Below are 16395 nucleotides of genomic sequence, written 5' to 3'. Positions count from 1 at the left end.
TTATAATGGATTTTAAAAGAAGATTAAAAATATCAGCTGTATATAAGAGACATGCTTTAAATTGCAAGAATAAACTCAAAATGGATAAAAGACTTAAATGTCAGTTGCAAAGCCATAAAAATCCTAGAAGAAAATATAGGCAATAAAATCGCAGACATCTCTTGAAGCAATATTTTTGCTGATATATCTCCTAGGGCAAGGGAAAGAAAGAAAAAAATAACCAAGTGGAACTACATCAAACTAAAAGCTTTTGCACAGCAAAAGAAACCATCAACAAAATAAAAAGGGAACCCACTGTATGGGAGAATGTATTTGCCACTGATACACCTAATAAGAAGTTAAAAAATCCAATTAAGAAATGGGCAAAGGACCTGAATAGATACTTCTCCAAAGAGGACATACAGATGGCCAAGAGACATATGAAAAAATGCTCAACTAATCATCAGAGAGATGCAAAAAAAAACTACAATGAGATATCACCTCACACCTGCCAGAATGCCTATCATCAATAAACCAACAAACAACATGTGCTGGTGAGGGTGTGGAGAAAAGGGAACCCCTAGTGCACTGTTGGTGGGAATGCAGATTGATGCAGCCACTATGGAAAACAGTATGGAGCCTCCTCAGAAAATTAAAAATAGAACTGCCTTTTGACCCAGAGATTCCACTTCTGGGAATATATCCTAAGAATCCTGAAACGCTAATTTGAAAGAACATGTGCACCTCTGTGTTCATTGCAGTGTTATTTACAATAGCCAAGATCTGGGAACAGCCCAAATGCCCATCAGTAGATGAGTGGATAAAAAAACTGTGGGACATTCACACAATGGAACACTACATATGCAGCCTTAAAAAAGAAGGAAATCTTACCTTTTGCAACAGCATGAATGGACCTGGAGATTATTATGCTAAGTGAAATAAGCCAGTCAGAGACAGACAAATACCATATAATCTCACTTATATGTGGAATCTAATGAACAAAATAAATTGATGAACAAAATAGAAACAGAGGCATAGATACATGGAACAGTCTGACAGCTGTCAGAGGGGGTCTGGATGAAAGAAGGTGAAGGGATTAGCCAAAAAACATATATACATAATACATAGACACAGACAAGTGTGGTGACAGCCAGAGGGAACAAGGGTGGGGGTTAGGTGGGAGTGGGCAAAGGGGGGTAAATGGGGGTGGAAAGAGACTTTGCTTGGGGCGATGGGGACACAATGCAGTGTGCAGGTGATGTTTTATTAAGTTGTACATGTGAGACTTCTATGGTTTTGAGAACCAATGTCACCCCAATAAATTCAATAAATAAATAAATACATAAGTAAATAAATAGAAACAGGTTGAGAGTTAACAGATGGCAAATATATACCACACAAAAATCCACTTTAAGAAGTCAGAGTGACTATATTACTATCAGATAAAATAGACTTTAAGACAAAGGGTATTACCTGAGATAAAGAGAAGTGTTTTATAATGATAAAGAAATTAATCATCAAGAGTCATAACAATCATAAATCTTACAGGAGATATAGTAGGCATAGGGTGGTTTAGGGGAGGAATTTGTAAACCAGGTAGATTGCTAGAATACTCAGCAGCTTTATCCCTAGAATATGTGAATCTGTGTAGTATTACTACACCTGTACACTTGTTTTGGAACATACAGCTCTAAATTAAGCTTAGTTTGTTTTGCACATCATGGTTTGGTACAGTTTATCTGTTTTATGTGTCAGGGAACAGTTTGCTCTGTAAGTGGTTATGTCTGTTCCAATTTTAAATTGGACAATTTGAAATGTATTTTAGAAATAGAATTAAGAGGATATGCTGAGAAGATTGAAATTAGGAGGTGAGGGACAGGAACAGATCAAAGAAGACTTAAATTTAGGACTTAAGCAAATGTAAAAATGAGGGTGTCATTTATTGAGATGTAAATAGGAGAGGAACATTTGGGGCAAAACAATCAAGAGTTGTATTTTGCTACCTACTAAGTTTGAGATGCTTGTTAGTCTTCTAAAAAGCAGCTGAACAAGAAGTCTGCAGTTTAGAGGTGCTCTTTGGGTGGGAGATAAAAATTTGAGGGTCATCTATGTATAATATATGACATTAGGTCACCTTTGAAGGTCAATGGTTTGGGCCCTTTTTTCTTTTCTAATATAAGGCTATATATTTCCCTCTGGGCACCACTTTTGCTGTATACCACAAATTTTGATAGTTGTACTTTTATTGTAATTCAAAATATTTTCAAATTTCTCTGATGATTTCTTCTTTAATCTATGGGTTTCTTTTAAGTGTGTCATATAATTTCCAAATATTTGAGAGTCATCTACATACTGATGTTAGGTTAGATTACCCAAAAGTGTACCTGAAGGAAAAAAGAGGGCCCACCCATTCATTCATTCATCATATCTTGAAAGTATTTTTGTGCAAAGCATTATTTTAAGCACTGGAAAATATCAGATAAACAAGATAAATAGATAAACAAATAAAGAATGAGCCCTGGGTGGTGTAGCTCAGTTGGCTGAGGGTCATCCCATGCACCAGAAGGTTGCTGGTTCGATTCCCAGTCAGGGCACATACCCAGGTTGTGGCTTAGGTCCCCGGTGGGGGGGCATATGAGAAGCAACTATTGATGTTTCTCTCACATCAATGTCTCTCTTTCTCTCTCTGTCTCTCTGTCTCTCTTCTCCCCTTTACTATCTCTCTAAAATCAATAAAAAGATATTTTTTTAAAAAAAAAAATCAAAGTAATATCAAATGGTTATAAATGCTATGGAGAAAATTAAAGTGATAGAGACTGACAGTAGTGGGTAAGAAGGAACTTTATTAGATTGCATGCTCATATAAGATCTTCCTCGCAGGTAACATTTGATCTGTTACTTGAATGAAAAGAAGTAGTCAGCTGGAGGCAGAGAATTCAAAGGCCCTAAGGTATATACAAACATAACGTGTTCAAGTTACAGAAAGAAGGAGCTTGGGGAAGGTGTTAGAATTGAGGATGGAGAAGTATGCTGGGGCCAGATCTAGAAGGTCCTCATAGGCATGGTAAGAAGTTAGATTTTATTCCAAGTGCAATATGAAACCATCAGAGCATTTTACTCAAGGGAGTAACAGAGTTGATTTGTTTTTTTAGGAGGTCACATCAACACTTCTATAGAGAAAAGAGCGTAGGGTGCAACAGTGGACATCAGAGGTGAATGTAAAAGCAATTGGTACTTCGTTTGCCATAAGTACCTACCAGTAAGTGAAAGCTTTGAAAGCAAAAAATATTACATAAATGACTGTAAGAGTGCTCTTGTTTGAAGGACATTCTTATGAGTACATTTTTGTGGAAACCAAGATAGAGTGAAATAAAAGGCTTTGGAGAATTAAAATGATGAGACAACAAGATGGCGGCGTAGGTAGCCACCACCTCCCGCAACCACATTGAAATTACAACTAAAATACAGAACCACCATCAACAGAGCCTCCTGAAATCTGGCTGAACAGAAGCCCCACAACCAGGGAGCTGAAGAAGCACCAAGACGGGTAGGAGGGGCGAAGACGCAGGCGGATCAGGGCTGAATCAGAGACTGGCCGAGGGCCCACACCCGGTGCCGCGGTTTAAACCCAGGAGGGGCATCTCGGCGGCGGGGGTTTCCCGGAGGAGCGAGGGGTCCCAGCCCCACAGCAGGCCCCCAGCCCAGGGCTCCAGGGCCGGGAAGAGACGTCCCCACAACTCCGGGCTGTGAAACCAGCGGGGACTGTCACTGAGGGTCGCGGAGGCTGCGGGAGCCCCAGCAGCTCCTCTCAAAGGGCCCGGCACGGACTCACTCGGACGCTCCCTCTGAGCCCAGCGCCGGGCAGCAGCCTGAAAGGACCCGGGACACTCGGGGAGGAACTAACCTTCCTGAAGTCGGGGCGAGAGGCGGAGGGGCAGCTTCCTCCCAGGCAGAAGAGCTGGCGGAGGCCATGGCTCCTGTGGCGAGTCCTCCCCGCACACAGCCGGCAGGCAGGCGCCATGTTTGAGTCGCCAGCACCTGACTCACGCCTTTGGCCCCGCCCCGTGATTCCCGGAGGCCACACCCCTCCCCACCTGCAGCTCATCCAGGCCATTTCCGGGGGCTTTTCTGTGCAAGTGGCCTCTCTAGCCTCATGCTTACGACTTTCCTAAAATCTCAAACAAGCAGCAGCACGCCCCATACGTCTCGATTAGTGGCCCCAGGCCTGGCACTAGCGGCAGCTGCATTGGCTCATAGCTTGGCCTCTCCTGGACACCTCCAAGCCCAGCACAAGGAGCAGCCAACTACGGTTTGCTGTGTAGCTCAGGCTGGGTGGCCCTGGGCAAGGCACTGGCACAGGCTGACTTTGCACCTCCCAGGAGGCCCCAGAGACAGTGCACCTGGTGGTCAGACTCGACCACGCTGGATTACAACCCTACCACAGCCACGAGTGACACTCAAGGGGTGCACTTGGTGAACACCAAAGCTCCACTGAAGTAAATCCTGCTCCACAGGGGTGTCTCCAGCACAGCAGCTCTTTGGCTGTAGTTGCAGCTGATCTTAACAGCCGATTGGTCTGGGGGTCAATTCCTCCCAATGATGCCAACAGCAACCAAGGCTCAACTAGAACAGGACAGTGCACACAGCCCACACAGGGGAATACCTAGAAGGCCCAGCTCAGGTGACTGGGGAGGCTGAGCCACTGGACCCTACAGGACACCTACTACACAAAGCCACTCTACAAATTCCAGGAGACATAGCAGCTCTACCTAATATATAGAAGCAAACACCTGGAAGCAGCCAAAATGTGGAGGCAAAAAAACATGTCACAAAGGAAAGAACAGAAGAAATCTCTAGAAAAGGAACTAAATGAAAGAGATCCAAGCAAGCTAACAGATACAGAGTTCAGAATTTTGTTTATAAGGATGTTTAAACATATTATTAGGGAAATAACTGAGAAAATTGATAACATAATAAAGTACCAATTTGAAATGAAGTCTACACAAACTGAAATGAAGAATAATTTACAGGGAATCAACAGTAGAGTAGAGGACGCTGAGAATCAAATCAGCAATTTGGAACATGAGGAAACAAAAAACACTCAACCAGGAGAGAAAAAAGAAAAAAGAATCCACAAATATGAAGATAGTATAAGGAGCCTCTGGGACAACTTCAAGAGGCCCAACATTCGTGTTATTGGGGTGCCAGAAGGGGAGAAAGAGACCAAGAAATTGAAAACCTATTTGAAAAAATAATTACAGAAAACTTCCCCTACCTGGGGAAAGAAATAGACTTACAAGTCCAGGAAGCACAGAGGGTCCCGAACAGGAGAAACCCAAAGAGGCCCACACCAAGACACATCATAATTAAAATGCCAAAGGTTAAAGACAAAGAGAGAATCTTAAAAGCAGCAAGAGAAAAGCAGTTAATTACCTACAAGGGAGCACCCATATGACTGTCAGCTGATTTCTCAACAGAAACCTTGAAGGCCAGAAGGGAGTGGCAAGAAATATTCAAAGTGATGAAAAACAAGAACATACAACTAAGATTACCCTACCTAGCAAAGCTGTCATTTAGAACTGAAGGTCAGATAAAGAGCTTCACAGATAAGAAAAAGCTAAAGGAGTTCATCACCACCAGACCGGTACTACATAAAATGTTGAAGGGTCTTCTTTTAGAAGAAGCTAATGAACAAAGCAAACTGACAAACAGAATAGACCCAGAGACACTGAAGCATGCAACAGATGGTCATATCTCAGAGGGAAGAGGGAAGGGGGTGTGGGGTGGAAAGAGATTAACCAAAAAAGTTATATGCATATATGCATAACCCATGGACATGAACAATAATGGGGTGAAGACCTGGGGAGCAGGTGAGAGCAAGGTGGAGGGAGTCACTGGGGGGAAAATGGGACACCTGTAATACTTTCAACAATAAAGATAAAGTTTAAAAAAAACAACACAATTTTAAAAAAAAGAAAAGAAGAAATATGACTGCTTGCCTGTGGTTCTATTACTTGTTTGGCCCCAAGAAACTGATTTGGGATAGCATTTTTACAGATTATGATTAAAGATGCTCCAGAACCGAAATTCTAATATTTCCATCTCCCTCTCACTCTGATCTTAGTTAAATATGGATTCTAAAACAGTAAGAAAAACAATTTTGTTTACACAGTAAAAACTAAGGAATGAGAAATAACAGTGATCAAGTCCTCCCTCTGGTGGTCACCACATTCACAAGCTTGCCGCTATTCAGCCATATTCCTGAGGACTTCGGTACCCCCAGGCTCTACTCTGTTCTCTGATGCAATAGACTCCCCTCCAGTTCACTCTATCCCCATGTCATTTCACGCTTCTATTATGACACTTAACAAAGTCAGGCTCGCTGTAGAGTTATTGTATCTCTCCAATAGATTCCAGTTTCTAGAGGACAAGGAATGCATTTTAATTATCTTTGTTTCCCTTATTGTGTTTATGTATTTTACACATAGAAGGTTCTCAGTGAATGTTTCTAGAGGAAAACAGTGGAGAATTGTACACAGTGGCATTTTGCTTACTGTAGGAAAAGCTCAAGTTCTCAGTAGAGCTATGTTTTTATGACATACTAGCTAGGTACAGAGGAGGAGAAATAGTTAAAGGAAACAACAGTAGCAAATGAGATGCTGTAGAGAGCTTGAAAGGAACTATAATTAATGTTTTAAATCCAGTGTTAGCTGTCAGAATACACTATGAATAAATTTGGAATGCCTGGCAACCCGAACGTATTGAGCAGGACAGGATGAGAGGATTTAAAAGTTCTAAAAGGAGCTTTTCTGCTGAGGTAGCAGTGGTTTGAATGTGAGCTGCCTCCTCTGCATGTTAAGCTCAACCTGTTTGTCCCTTGCAGCACAGTTGTGGAACAAGGTGGAAGCTTTTCCAGGAAGATCATGAAAGGACTGGTTGCTTTTAAGGAACATAATCTTCTAGGACACTTTGCTCCAAATCTCTTTTCCACTTAGAAGGTAATGGAGGGAGCGGGGGGATGGAGGAAAGGAAGGAAGATAAATTGGGCATTTTAGTGGACTGAGAAGAGAGGCAAAAGGGGATCACTGAGGTCTAAGAGGCATAGTAGCCTAGAGAGAGACCAGGATTTTCTGTGACTCTGAAGTGGGCAGGGCTACTGGTTTCATTAAACAGGAGTTCCGCAACTCAGAAAGAGAACGTGAGAAGAGACATTTCCAAAGCTATGGGATGGAGCCAAAAATGACAACCCTTAAAGCCTTGGCAAACAAATATGGTTGACGTCAGCCTCATCTGGAGAGATTTTATAAAAACACTGATTCTTACAATCTGACTGAAAAACAAATAGAAGATTTGAAAACATTCTTTATAGGAGAGAAATATGAATGGCCAACATACACATGTAAAATTGTTTAACTTCACCAAGGGTCAGGGAAATGCAAATTAAATCCCATTTTTTGTTTGGCATATTGGAAAAAATTTAAAAGGCTGGTAATATTAAATATATGAGAAAATGGATATTCTTACATAGTATTAATGGGTGTGTAAATTAGTAATGCTTGTATTGGACATTGCAGTCTGGTGCTATCTGCTACGGCACAACTTTAAATGCACATACTATTCAACCTGTATTTCCATTTCTCAATATTCACCCTAGAGTAATTCTCACACATGATTACAACAATGCTGGCATAATAAATTTTTATCCTAGTATTCTTTTAAGAAAACTTTTATCGTGGAAAATTTCAAACATGCGAAGTAAACAGTGTAATATAATGAATCTCTATATACGTATCACCCATCCAAGAATGTTATTGATAGCTTTAAGCAGTAAACCATCTACGTGTCAAGCCATAGGAGACAAATAAATAAAAAGTAGTACACCTATGCCTTGAATTCTGGAAAGCTGTGCAGCAGTGTGAAAAAGGTGGAAAGAGCTTCACATCACGTCCTAAATGGGCACCAAGTCATATAGCTGAGTAAGGCATACACAGTAGTGTGATACTGATATTGTCACCCTCGAAAGGGTTCTCATGCCCCCCCCAATAGAAATCAGGAAAGGAGGCAAAACAGATTCAAAAGAAGAGATTTACTGAAAGCAAGGTGAAGGAAAGGAGAAAGGGGGGCAACTTGATGCACCAAGAGCACACGCTGAAGACGGCGTGGCTCCCGACTGCTGCCAGGTCTGGCTCTTATAGGGCCGCTTCTTCATGCAGGCACAGAGGGCATTTCTTTGTTTTCCAGGTTCCCACCTTTGGCTGGTATCCACCCACCAGTGCAGGCACAGAGCAGAGCTCTTTAAGGATTGCCTGAAGAGAAACTTTAAACTTATCTAGGAGATGCTTTAAAAAAACAACTGAAGAGCATTCCCATCCGTTTAAGAGAGGCTCAGCCTGAGCATCATGAGGAGGTTCAGGAGCCAGGCCCAGCATTTACTAGGTGTACGACTTGGGCAAGTTACCTACGCTCTTTCTGCCTTAGGTTCCTCATCTGTAATATAAGGATGTCTGAGAAGAATAGTATCTACCTCACAGGGTAATTGTAAGAATTAAATGAGCTAAAATGAGTAAAGCACTTAGAAGAATGCTTGGCAGATACTAAGTGCTAGACATTTTATTTCTGTAAAAAAAAGATTTAAAAAGGGTAAAACAATATATTTTATATAAACAAATAGTATGTAAAAGCATAGGAGAAGGTCTGAAAGGATTCACACTTAACTGGCATTAGTGATTTTATCTTGGGGGTACGGGAATTGAAAAGACAGTCAAGGAGGCCATTTATTTTGTGCATATGATATGAACCTTTTGTGAGAAGAAATTCCTATTACTTATACAGTACTTGCACATTTAAAATACAATTCCCAGGCTCTACCTTGTGATAGTGATTTAAGTATCTTCTACCAGGCAGTATATTGCTGTACATAAATGGACAAATGCAAGAACAGAGCTAAAAGAAAAACAGCAGATTAACTGCAGCACTACAGCAGAAGCAGTTGAGATGGAAATCAGTTCATTTAGTCTAGTTAGAAATAAGACTGATGTGAATGTTAAAGGGGACCTGAGGAGCAGATCAGCAAGCATTTGGAAATATTATTCATGTAAAAATAGTTAGTGGGACTTATAACAGTACAATACAAAGTAAGGTCAGGATTAGGTTTAAGATTTTGCATTTATTAATCATCCGTGGCTAAAATAGTTCACTCTCCCTAATAAGGAAGCATTGGTGATTAAATAAGAATATGCCAGTGTAAAATATAGTGATTAATTGTACACACACACACAGGCTTAGAAGAACATGCTTATTCTGTAAACTTGTACACAAGTCTCATGACTCTTCAATTAATTCTTTTGTTTCCCAGATTCAGAGTTCAAGAACCATGAAAACATTTTAAAAACAGAAACACATAGACTTGGGCAAACTAAATCAACCTGCCAGCAAGTACTGTCCTTTCTGAATCTACCAGACAAGTTACAAACTTAAAAATTAGAACTAGCTGCTCTTGGCTTATTATTATCTAGAAGGACTTCAGTTACTTGATATTTGAAACTTCCTGAGGGCAGGCGCTTTGTTTTATATTTTCATTTCCCAGTTTCTGCACATAGCAGCTTCTTTTAACAAAGGTTTACTGAATGAAGAAATGACTGACTGAATGATGAGACTATGAAGATGGCATTACTTCTCTTGAAATTTTCTGAAGATTCCTTGACTTGTTGATTATACCTCTTTCTAGTTCAAGAAATAATGGACTACTTATTTAGAATATAAGATAGTGTATGTGTTCTGAAAGGTCACTTGAATATTTTCCTGCCTCTGATTTTACAAAGAGTTTTAAGAAGTTGGATAACCATGTTGCATCCCTTTCTAAACCATATTATAGTTCTTTATGTCTTATCTCAGATTGTGAGCACTTTGAGGGCAAAGATTATTCTTTGAATCCCTCCATAAGATTGACCACAGTCCCATGACAGTAGATACTGAAAAAATATTACTGGATGAATGAATAAATGCTGTCTGATCATTTTGATTTAGAGAATCTCTCTTTAAAGAGCTTCTTGTTCTCATAGCACGTCTTCCTCCTCCAGCTGTGCCTTCTACTGCGATTGTTCTCATGGCAGCAGCGTTGAAATTCCTGATTCTCCCTGCGCAAAGGCCATCAAGGTGGATGCAGACAGTGTAGTCCCATTGTTGTTGCTCCTCTCACAATGTTTACTCTCTCATGAAGACCTAATTAATCTGTTATGCCCCCACATTCCCCTGAGGACTAAGCCAAGGGGGATTTTCCAGGCTTCTTAAATTGCCTATGCCTCAAAATTCTCCCCATTGCCATTATTGGTAACGCCTTGAAGTAACTGAAAATCATGCCAGAGAGGAAACACATTTGCACAGAAAAGCCCATGCCTTTGGATGTGTAGCAAAATAGCTCCTAATATGGAAGAAACAAAATCTTTTCTGCTTTGTGAACCAGTGAAAATCTAATAAAAGTGTGTCTCCCCTGGGTACTTTACATCATTAGCATCCTGGCTTCATGCTTCTCTTTAACAAATAACTTATTTTAAAAGTTTCTCCAGGGAGAAGGCAAGGAGCCAAAAATATCTTGGAAGGAAACTTTACTTAGCAACCCGATAAGGCTGTTTCATACAGTTTCTAAAATTCATGCTGCCAAGTCTTTGTGATTTTTTAGTTTCTGATTTTGATATGTACTGAAACTTCTTCATGGCTAAGCAAGGAGAGAGAAAAAAGTAAAGCCTTACATGTGAGTAGCACTTTATGGTTTTCATAGTACATTCATTATAAATGCTGCTACCAGAATTGATCACCTACTACATTCCAGGACATGTGCTAACCACTGTACACATGTACATAGAACTTAATCTTTACCACAATCCTATGAAGTAATAGGTATTACAAGTCCCATTTTACTAATGAAGAAACTGAGGTTTACAGGAATTAAATAACTTGCTCAAAGCCACATAGTTAGTACATGGCTAAACCTGGATTTGTCTAACCTTGAAACCTACAGACTTGCCCTAGCCCGTTTGGCTCAGGGCACGTACCTTGGTTGCAGGCTCTGGCCCCCGGGGCTTGTGTGAGAGGCAAACAATCAACGTGTCTCTCTCACATCGATGTTTCTCTGCCCCTCTCTCTCTCTCTCTCTCTCTCTCTCTCTCTGTCTCTCACCCCCCTTCCACTCTCTCTGAAAAGCAATGGAAAAAATATCCTCAGGTGCGGATTAAAAAAAGAAATTCAAACAAACCAACCAAAAATACCCTACAGACTTATTTCACTTGGTGACAATCTTAAAAATTAGTTAAGTGAACAAGTTACTCTTTTCCTTTCATATGTACAAATCTCCTGATGTTTATGTTCGCAGCCATCTTTTTCTTTCCTTCTTTCCCTTCTCAAAAAAAAAAAAAAAAAAGCCAACCTGCACACATATCCTTCATTCCCTCCCAATACATGTGTCCTGAGTTCCTGGTACCACCCTGCTGCACAGCTCCAGGGAGGCTATTCAAGAGGCGATCTCTGTGGGTAGGCCGGAGGGAAGCCAGACTCCAGAATGCAAGTTTTGAGTTGTGCGACCACCAGCTCCATGGATTTCCTCCCCTCTCACCTTGTCAAGAACTCCCTCTCTCGTTCATCCTACTCCTCCTCTCCCCCTCCCCCCCCAGATTATTATCATCAGCATGCAAACTCATCTACAATTGACCTGTGAACAATGTGGGGGGTAGGGACTCCCAGCCCTGTGCAGTCAAAAATCCGGTATAACTTTTGACTCTGCAGTTGCCTTTTCACATTCACAGATTCAACCAACTGTAAATGGAAAACAGTATTTTTGATCCACAGTTGGGAATTCATGATTGGAAATGCAAAAATACTGTTTTCCATCTGGGGTTAGCTGAATGCTGTGCAAAATCCCTGGGTACAAAGGACTGACTGCATTGAAAGAAATCTGCGTATAAGTGGACCCAGGCAATTCAAACCCGTGTTGTTCAAGAGTCAACTGTACTACCTTCTGCCTTAAAGACAAACAAAAAAACAAAAAACAACAATCACCCTTGATCCTATATTCCTCTCTCGCTTAATTTTACAGCAGCAGTCAGTATTTACCATCTTGAAACATTCTTCTTTCTTGGGTTCTGTGCCATTACTCTTTCCTAATTCTCTAGCTACTACTTTCTTCTCTCTGTCAATGGATACTTGTTGTTTTTAATCCATCTCTAAGTAGGAAATTTCTTCAGGCCTTTATGTGAGGCTCCTTTTCTTTCTATATTCTCTTCTTAAATTATCTCATCTATTCTTGTAATTTAAAATACTACCAAATTTACATCTTCACTTCAGGTCTTGCCTCTGAGTCTTATTATTATACCCAATTTTCTCCTTGACAACTCCCTTGGAATGTCTTACAAGCCTGTCAGACTTGCCAAACGAAACACTAGTTTCCTTGTTCCCATCTCAGGACATGGCATCATCCTCAAATAGCTGCTTAGGCAAGAAACCAGAAAGTTATCTTCAATTCCTTCCTTTCCCTTATCACTGCATTTAATTCATTATCAAGTCCTGTCTATCATATATCCAAAATACATATCAAATAAGTTCACCTGGTCTACTGACCACCCTAGTCAAAGTCTCCAAACCACAACTCACTGGATGCTTTACAGCAACCAGCTGTTCCTACTTCTTTTGTGCCACCTTCCAATCTATTCATATAGCATCCAGACTGTTACAAAATGTAAATTGAACCACATCGCTCTCTTGCTTAAAACATTTTAGTGACTTCCATTGTACTTCAAATAAAGTTCAACCTTAGCCTAGAAGGCCCTTTAAGGTCTGGCCCATACCTACTTCTCCAATTTCATCGCAAACAGTGTGTTCAAGGTGTTTTTCTTTGGTCCATTATACAGATCAGAGTTTTCTACCATCGAGCCTCTCAGGACATGCTATTTCTCCTGCTTAGAAGCCTTACCCCCACCAACCTGGCTGCCCCCATCTTATCCTTCAGCTTTCCTCCAAAATTCTTCTTGTCAAGGTTACCATTGACCTCCACGTTGCTAATAGTGATGCTAACTCATATAACACCTCTTCTTTCTGTTCATTCAGCAAATTTCCAGTTTCCCTACTAGACTTCAAGAACCATTTCTACAATACATCTTCATATCCCCAGACCCTAGCATGGTGATTGGTTTGTACTATAGTAGGTGTTGGATAAATGCTTGAAAATGATTGAAGGTGCAAGTTGAGAACTCTTGGGAAAGATTGATGCAGTAGTAACTCACAACCCCCCACCAGTGTAGTGGACAGAAATTAGAAGGCACATCAAGAGATAGGGTTCAAGGTTTGGCACTGGCAATAACTATCTTGTTAAAATTCTTCTGACTTTAGTTTCCTCATCTGTCCTAACTAGGTCACCAAATTTTGGTATCTCTAACCCTTAAGATTGAATTGTGTGTTGCTGATGCTGAATTTCTTAGTTGTCTACCCCCAAATTCTTTCTTATAGATTGCAAAACTCATTAAATAAGATTTAATTTTTTAAAACTGTTAATATGAAAAACTTCAGACCTAACAGAAGCAGAAAGTATAAACACCCTTGTACGTATCCCCAACTTAAGCAATTACCTACTCGTAGCTAGTCTTGTTTTATTCCTAGCCCAACCTACTTCCCCCTCCTATGATTTTCAAGCAAATCTTGGACATGGTATCACTTTATTTGTATATACTTCAGTATCTATGAGATATAATTATTAAGTGCTAGACAGAACACCTCCTCGATGGCTTAAAAAGTGAAGTGTTCATTGAACAGCACGTTGCTCTTCCTAGAAACCAGATAACTAGCATGATGATTTTTATTTCCTGGCCTAACTAACCCTGTCAATTCTTTGAGGGGGGTTGGTGGGGGAGGGTGGATAATAGAGCGTCTAGGTCAGTGCCCCGCAATCAACAAAGAGAGAATGAATGAAAACTCAAAGAGCTTTAGGTTTTTAATACAATCGTACCCTGGGAATCTAGGACCTTGTCTTACCTCTTCGCTTCTGTTCCCTTCCTGAACTCATTATAGAAAAATTTCAAGTCCAAAGCACTTTTTAAATGTACTTCTTTCAGGCTAAGGACCCTTTCACAAGCAGGATTGACAGGGGGCGGTGCCTCCGGGGGCGGGGCTGCGCGAAGGCCCCGCCCCCGCGCCCTCGGCCCTGCTTTTCCTCCTCCCCTTCCCTTCCCACTCTTCTTCCCGGCAGCCCTAGCGCCCGCCCGGCGGTCCTCAAGATGGCGGCCGACAGTGAGGTGAGGTGTTGGCTCCCCACCTACCCTGTCTGTAAGTTCGCTCCTCGACGTCAGCGCCTAGGTGCTCAATCTCTTCCTTTCTCTCCTCCCTTTTCCCGCAGCCCGAGTCCGAGGTATTTGAGCTCACGGACTTCACCACTGCCTCCGAATGGGAAAGGTGAGTGAGGCGTGTCATTGGTTGTCAGTCCCTTGGGCCGCGGCGTCCCCCGCTGCTTCCCCAGCCTAGGCAGACCACAGGTGACGCCACTGCTTTGGGAAAAGGAAGACGCAGGCGTCCCCGGTCTCCGCCGCCTCCCTTCTCTGGTCAGCTGAAGGCCTCTTCCGCGTCTCGCGTCCGACAAGCCCCGGCCCGCCCCGGTCAGCTGAGCCCTTGAGAGACCGGCTCTCAAAGTTTTGTTTATTCTCACACCGCTTGCCTTAGACCTTGGTTGCTGCCCTGACGCACAAACAATTGCCGTGGCTACCACTTCCGTGCTGTTTTCATTTATGTTTAACTCGGTATCTGTCATAAGCAATAAACTTCGCAGCTGCTCTTTTTCCTCCGGTGTGACGTTGGTGCTCCCTTCTCAGGAGGGGGCCTCCAGCGCCGTTACTGGTGGTCGTCCCTCTGCCGCGCTCCAGCCCCTTCCATCCTGTCTTTTAGCACAAAAGAGCCTGCAGATGACTTTGGAACGCTTTGATTCAGGTGATCACATTTCAGTGGGTAATGTGCCCAGGCTTCCTGTGCCTGGCAAACTCCATCAAACTGCTGAAACTTGTATCACCGGAATTAGTTGAAAGCCAAGTTTGTGGAGGAGTGATAGCTTAGATCAGCCCTTCAGTTTTCTGGGTTTTGAGTTTTAGTTAGCTTGTTGCAACATTTTATAATCTTTCTGGTTGGGAGAGGAAATTCGAATGTCATGTCATTAGATGACATAGGAAAATATAAAAGATCCCTGCTGGGATAATAGTTTGTTTTGTGGCACCTTCCAAAAAAGAAAAGTCAGTAAGACATAACCACACTGGCAAGGCTTTATTGAGCAGATACTGTGTGTCCAGAATTATGCTATTGGGAAAGAACAAACACGAAACCCTTGATCCATATTTTAAAAAACAAACATCAAATAGTTAAATTGTAAGCCATCTGGCACTAACTATAAAAATAGCAGTTTAAGTGAGGATGATATTGTTGTGGATTAGAATTGTTGGAGATATTTTCCTAGAAAAGGTAGTAAATGAGCTGGGCCTTGGAAGTAAGAAGTGGTTGGTTAGACATGAGAAGGTACTGACATGAGGAGAGACAGGTGAAATGAACCTTTGGGACTTCATGAGGAGGTGCTTTACTGGAGTGAAGGTTACCTACTCTAGGGAAATAACCAAGGTTAATAGGGAATGATAGGACCAGGGTATGGACAGCCTCCACATCTAAATAAGGGAAATTCTAGATTTGGTGCTTTAAGACCAGTGAGTCTTAGAATTTAGTGTGCCTCAGAATCATTGTTTCTGATTACATCTGAGGTAGACCCCCAAAATTTGTGTTTCTAACAAGTTCCCTCTGGGAGAACACACTTAGATTGAGTCATCAAAGAACAATAGTGAGAGACACTTGATTGTAGAGTGGCAAAGTGATGTGAGAGGTCTTTCAGAAGATGAAGTAAAATTAAGGCAGGTGACTTTGATCCATAGTTAGGTTGGTAATTTGGATACTGGAGAGAGGATAGAAGGAAGGATTATAAGGCATTTGAAACAAGATTTAGATTGATGCACTTGATGAAATGTAAGAGTAGAAAGAAGCAAACAGAACTGCAGCTTCTTGCCTGAAAGAATGAAGATAAGAAAGTGATAAAGTGAGAAGAGTGAAGTTTTAGACCTGTTGAATGTGAATTAACAACTTGATGTCTTGAAGGTAGGTAGGAAAGTGTAACCTGAATCTTGGAGGATGAGAGCTGGGGTGAGCGAGGAAACATCAGAATATTGAATGGAAAATGATCACCACCACCTAAATATTTAAAATATCCTGAAGTAGAATATTAAAATCCTTTAGCTCCTTATATGAAAATAATTGTTAATACAGTTATGAGTACTACCACAAAGTGGAACCTTTGGATATTGACTTTTATGCTCTTGTTTCTAGAGTGAAATAGTGTTTTGTGATTCATGG

The 16395-nt window shown here is 41.3% G+C and overlaps 2 protein-coding genes across 5 annotated transcripts in view; one reads left to right on the top strand and one right to left on the bottom strand.

The window, feature by feature from the left end:
• Nucleotides 1–14601, bottom strand: part of MAP3K19 (mitogen-activated protein kinase kinase kinase 19) — a 71544-nt gene extending 56943 nt beyond the window's left edge. The window contains exon 1 of one of the 2 annotated variants that reach the window (XM_081142999.1): nucleotides 14280–14601. The gene's annotated coding sequence lies outside the window, so the exon portion shown is untranslated. The remainder of the gene's footprint in view (nucleotides 1–14279) is intronic. The other variant, XM_081143000.1, reaches the window with a different exon arrangement.
• RAB3GAP1 (RAB3 GTPase activating protein catalytic subunit 1) overlaps nucleotides 14195–16395 on the top strand; it is an 87356-nt gene continuing 85155 nt past the window's right edge. For 2 of the 3 annotated variants that reach the window (XM_081143005.1, XM_081143004.1), the window contains exons 1-2: nucleotides 14195–14255; nucleotides 14357–14412. In XM_081143005.1, coding sequence (XP_080999131.1) covers nucleotides 14238–14255; nucleotides 14357–14412 — 74 coding nt within the window. In that variant the 5' untranslated portion in view covers nucleotides 14195–14237. The remainder of the gene's footprint in view (nucleotides 14256–14356; nucleotides 14413–16395) is intronic. The other variant, XM_081143006.1, reaches the window with a different exon arrangement.

The sequence above is a fragment of the Miniopterus schreibersii genome (assembly GCF_964146895.1).
Source record: "Miniopterus schreibersii genome assembly, chromosome: 7".
Lineage (NCBI taxonomy): Eukaryota > Metazoa > Chordata > Mammalia > Chiroptera > Miniopteridae > Miniopterus > Miniopterus schreibersii.
This window is presented reverse-complemented; position numbering and strand designations above follow the sequence as displayed.